This window comes from Colletes latitarsis, chromosome 14 (genome assembly GCF_051014445.1).
Source record: "Colletes latitarsis isolate SP2378_abdomen chromosome 14, iyColLati1, whole genome shotgun sequence".
Taxonomy (NCBI): Eukaryota; Metazoa; Arthropoda; class Insecta; order Hymenoptera; family Colletidae; genus Colletes; species Colletes latitarsis.
This window is the reverse complement of record NC_135147.1, coordinates 27,242,782-27,247,290: the sequence shown is the minus strand read 5'-3', so window position 1 is coordinate 27,247,290 and position 4,509 is coordinate 27,242,782. Positions and strand designations below refer to the sequence as shown.

At 32.8% G+C, this 4,509-nt stretch overlaps 1 protein-coding gene across 1 annotated transcript; it reads right to left on the bottom strand.

Annotated features, from left to right (window-relative positions):
- Window positions 1-295: 295 nt before the first annotated feature.
- Mocs2b (Molybdenum cofactor synthesis 2B) lies at window positions 296-2,483 on the bottom strand. The gene is made up of 8 exons (XM_076781552.1): window positions 2,345-2,483; window positions 2,106-2,252; window positions 1,745-2,048; window positions 1,179-1,434; window positions 991-1,076; window positions 679-926; window positions 547-600; window positions 296-460 (listed from the first exon to the last, which is right to left on the bottom strand). Exons 2-8 carry the CDS (start codon window positions 2,244-2,246, stop codon window positions 389-391), a joined length of 1,161 nt encoding a protein of 386 aa, XP_076637667.1. The 5' UTR covers window positions 2,247-2,252; window positions 2,345-2,483; the 3' UTR covers window positions 296-388.
- Between the last annotated feature and the right edge of the window lie 2,026 nt (window positions 2,484-4,509).

Here is a 4,509-nt window from a genome sequence, read left to right as displayed (position 1 = left end):
GCACCATGACCAGGACTGCCTCTGCCAGCCGAAAGACGAACTAATCGAGTACATACACGACAAAAGTTTTTACCTTATCTTTGATACTGTTGCCACGCCTTTTATTGTGTTTGTACAATGCTAACGCTATATAGAATGCTTTAGTCCAAGCCTTCGGATCATAAAAACGGCGTTCGTTACGATCCATTCATTATTTATACATGTTAAGCTAATTCAACCACGAATAATTCCATCTATTAGTTTTTTATTGAATTACCAATTATGTACTAAAGTGAATGTTTGAGAAAAACACTGATTAAATTATTTTATACCATATATTTCTTATATTCGTTAAAAACAGTTACAATAGGTCGACAATCTATAAATTAATTATTAGCTTACGCGCGAGTTACTTCATCGTTTTTGCATATTTATCCTCTAATTCCTGCAATTTTGTGTCAAGTTCTGCCATGGAATATGTCTAAAATTCATTTATTTAATTGTCAATTTCAATGTACAAATTAAATCATATTGCTCAAATAGTTTTTGAACAAACCATAAACTTACTCTTTTCCTAACTGGCTTAAAGGTTCCTTTAAGACTACTAATGTCTTCTGCTTTCTGAAAACAAGCAAAGTTTTGAAAATACCAATTTTTAATCAGATTACACTATTTTTTAACGTTTATTCAAATTCTTACCCAAAAATCTTTATATTCTGGAGATATTCCTTCCAAGTACAATATTCGATTTTCAATGTTTTTCAGTCTTTCGTATACGTCTTTCGGAACAGGCTTGTTTATTGCGAGAATTCTTTCACTGATTGAAATTCTATCATCCAACACGGATGAATAATTATGGTTTGTATGGTTTGTTCCTAACATATTAGCTTTGTGTAAAGTAAGTTGATCCACTGTTTGTGGCCCCCATGCATTAAGTACTCTGTGCACTAAACAAGTCCATATGTAGAAATTTAAATGTTCATCGTTACGATTATTATTCTTTTTACTTACCCTTAACGTGACTTTTAGAGTCTTTTCGTCTTATAAGAATCGCGTCTACTCTCGCGCAAGAATCCTCCTTTTTATCACTCTGTTCTCTGTAATTTCATTTTACATTTTTTCAGATAATATGAATTATCTACTAAATATATTTATGCTCTTGATATTTTCACAGTTTTCAACGGTAACGACGAACCAACCTGTGACAACAAAATTCTTGTACATTCACAATATTTGCTTGTTGTCGTTTCCTTTCAATGAAAGATGCTATTCTATTATGTAGTTCTTGATTTGTAGCACGAATTTGAACCAGATTCAGATCAATTACAACACCAGATTCTTCGACCTTTTCTTCTTTACTCTCGTATACATTCATACTTTTTATCACAGATTCAACAGTCTTCTTTGATGCTGAAATTGTACCTTCCAATTGTTGCGGGCGTCTTATACTACTAGCTATACAAAATGAGTATTTCATAAATGGTTGGTAAATGGTTGGAAGACTGTCAAACTTTTATCAACAATTTATTCATGCTTTTCTGCACACCAACAGTGTATATATATATATATATATATACTATTTTCAGAGTGTAAAATGCTACAATACATTACTTAAACTTAACATGGAATAATTTTATATAATCAAATAAATGCATTGTACATTTCAAAGAAATTGCGTAATTTTATGAAACATTTGCTTTGAATCAATGATTTCTTAATTCCTCCAAAGATTTAGCTATTTCAATAATGTGAAAATATTATTTACAGTTTGACCAGGCACATTCTTCGTTTTCCTTCCATAGAGTAGTTCCTGTGTTATATATCTCTTTCTTCCAAATTGGAACAGAAGCTTTTAATGCATTGATAGCATATTCGACAGCTTTCAACGATTCTTCTCTATGAGGCGATGAAATTGCTATAACTACGCTTGATTTAGATACTGTTACCTCTCCAAGACGATGGTATATAGCAATATGATGAACATTCCACAGAGAACGAATTTTTGTACAAATATTACTCATTTCTTTCAATGCCATTGGTTCGTATGCTTCATATTCTAATTTCAAAACCTGCAAACAAATGGATAATAGATTTGAACTTACGATAAAGATTTTTAAAAAATATACCTGTTTGTTTTCAAAATTATCACGAGTAATACCAATGAAATTTGCTATGGCGCCGCAATTAGGTGACGTTACCGAATCAATTATTTCGCTGATATTTAGTTCTTCTTGTTGCAATCTAACGATGTCTTTTGGCGCGCTCATTTTAACCTAGAATTGTCACTTATTCCATTAATACACAGAATTCATTTTTCTATCGGATGTAAATATTTTCCTGAATGTACATCAAAAACGTTACGAACCTCCGCTAAGCGGTGGAATAACAGCAATTTCGTCTTTTTCGGAAAGCACCAACGTGGTATTCGAAGGAACAAATTCTTCGTTCACTGCCAGAATTATAGTGTCGCGTATACTTTCTAATTTAAACTGGCTAATTATTTTATCCGCTAAATCAATGTACGATAACTGCCGTGGAACAGTAAATCTACATTCTCTCTTTCCCGTTAGTTCTCTTGCTTTAGCAAAAAATAAAATTTTCACTTGCGTTTCTACACCACCGTAATCCATTATGATCCATTGCAGTGAATCTGTGTATGGATTTGTTTTGTGCAAAACATTTATCCATGTATCGCTAGGTACGTTTCGACTTGCAATTGGCAGAATGTGAACATGAATGTCAGTCTACCAATTAAAAGTTGAAACATGCTAGAGGTTTTTGCACATCTACATGCACGGTAGATAAATTGTTGACCGAGTGTTAACGATGTGCAATGTACGCATGTACTTATATGCAAATAAATCATTAATAAAATTTGGGTGATTTACAATTGCCTATTCATTATATAATTACGCCTTTACACGTATAACGATACCATATCCAACATTAATGTATTTACTAAAGCAAAATATTTATTATCAATTATTTATTTACAATGATAATGTAAATTTACAAAATACTTTGACGTCTTTATTACAAATACCATGAAATTTCTGATTATCGAAATATCGGGTTGCACAATCGTATTAATATTTAAGATTAACCAATGTTATTTCATCGAGGATTTTAAACAAGGTTATGTTTTTCTCAAATTACTCACTAGTCAGAATAGTATTTACACGGATAAAAGAAAATGTAATACAAGTTTTTGTTCGTAAAGTAGTGTATATTTCCTTACAATAAAATGAAATACGTAATGCACGATGTAATGTTTATATTGAACGTTTAACATTTTTCATAAATAAGTATAACGGTCGCTCGATGGTGGAAATGTAAACTTGCCACTCCATCTCGTAGAATATATGTAAATTCATCGCGATAGTTAATCGTAATTAAAGTTATTTCTACTAAAATTAGTGTTTTTTCGTATACGAGAAATCGTCATCGTTAATGATTGTAGTGTACTCGCACGTAAAATAATTTTCCCAAAAATCTGAGAGAATAAAGGTGCTATATAGATCGATTTGGAGTACCTTGTGTGATATTAAGGTCAAACAAGAAATGAGGTCAACGTAGCAAAGAATCGTACTGTTCTTCTTGCATAATATTCGATGCACGGAAGTTAATATATGTATGTATTTGCTGAATTATCTGGGATAATTGTATTTCAGAAAATATACGTTAATTTAGGATTTATCGATTCCTTGTACGTACGTTGTGGGAAACTTGCATTCGCGTAGACGAATATTATTCGTGTAACTTGAACCTTCGAAATCTATAGCTGTTTAATCTTATCAGTTTTAGAGATGAGAAACTTAATAAGAGACATGATTCGTGATTTAATAAGTAATGTATTAACAGTAGCGTACGATGTGTCAGAAAGTAACGGCCTTGGATAAGCATTTAAATGTATGCATCGTGCGTGCAGCACAATGTGCGCTCACGCTTAAGTATAGATGGATAGCCTGCTAACCCGGAGTCTAAAAGAGTGCAAGGGATCTAGCTCGTTCACTCGAGTCGTTGTGGGACAAGGACAAAACATTAAAGGAACTTATTTCTTTAGCGGTTAGGTAACTCTCCTGAGAACAGTCTATGTATCACAATCGGAAATCGCATCGAACGATAAACCGGTTAGGAATAGTCATATACATATACATATGCATATACATGCATATGTATATATACAAATATTACGCGCATGTGTGTGTGTGTGTGGAGAGAGACAGACCGATGCTACTTCATCCAAACGCACTGGACACGTGATGCAATAAGGGAGAAGATTCCAAGATTGTTACTCAATCGTCATAATTTAAGCTCACGTCTCCTTAAATTTCATTCTCAACTCACCATTTTTGACTCGTCAGGATTACTTTTATTTTCTTGCAATTATCGCGGCAACAAATCAGTTGGAAAATATCAATCAGTTCCTTTATACGTATTAACAAGATTAATAACGAGTATTGAAAACGTTAAGTAGTATGCTGTGCATTCGTTGTATGTGTATGCACACCCCGTGTAGAAGTTGAAAGA

What these genes read in the sequence shown, in the direction of transcription:
- Mocs2b (XM_076781552.1), bottom strand. Translation starts at nt 2,246, where the DNA reads ATGAGCGCGCCAAAAGACATCGTTAGATTGCAACAAGAAGAACTAAAT. An exon ending in ATAATTTTGAAAACAAACAG is followed by an intron (nt 2,049 to 2,105) that starts GTATATTTTTTA and finishes ATTTGTTTGCAG; the next exon opens with GTTTTGAAATTAGAATATGA. An exon ending in TTAAGCCAGTTAGGAAAAGA is followed by an intron (nt 461 to 546) that starts GTAAGTTTATGG and finishes AATGAATTTTAG; the next exon opens with ACATATTCCATGGCAGAACT.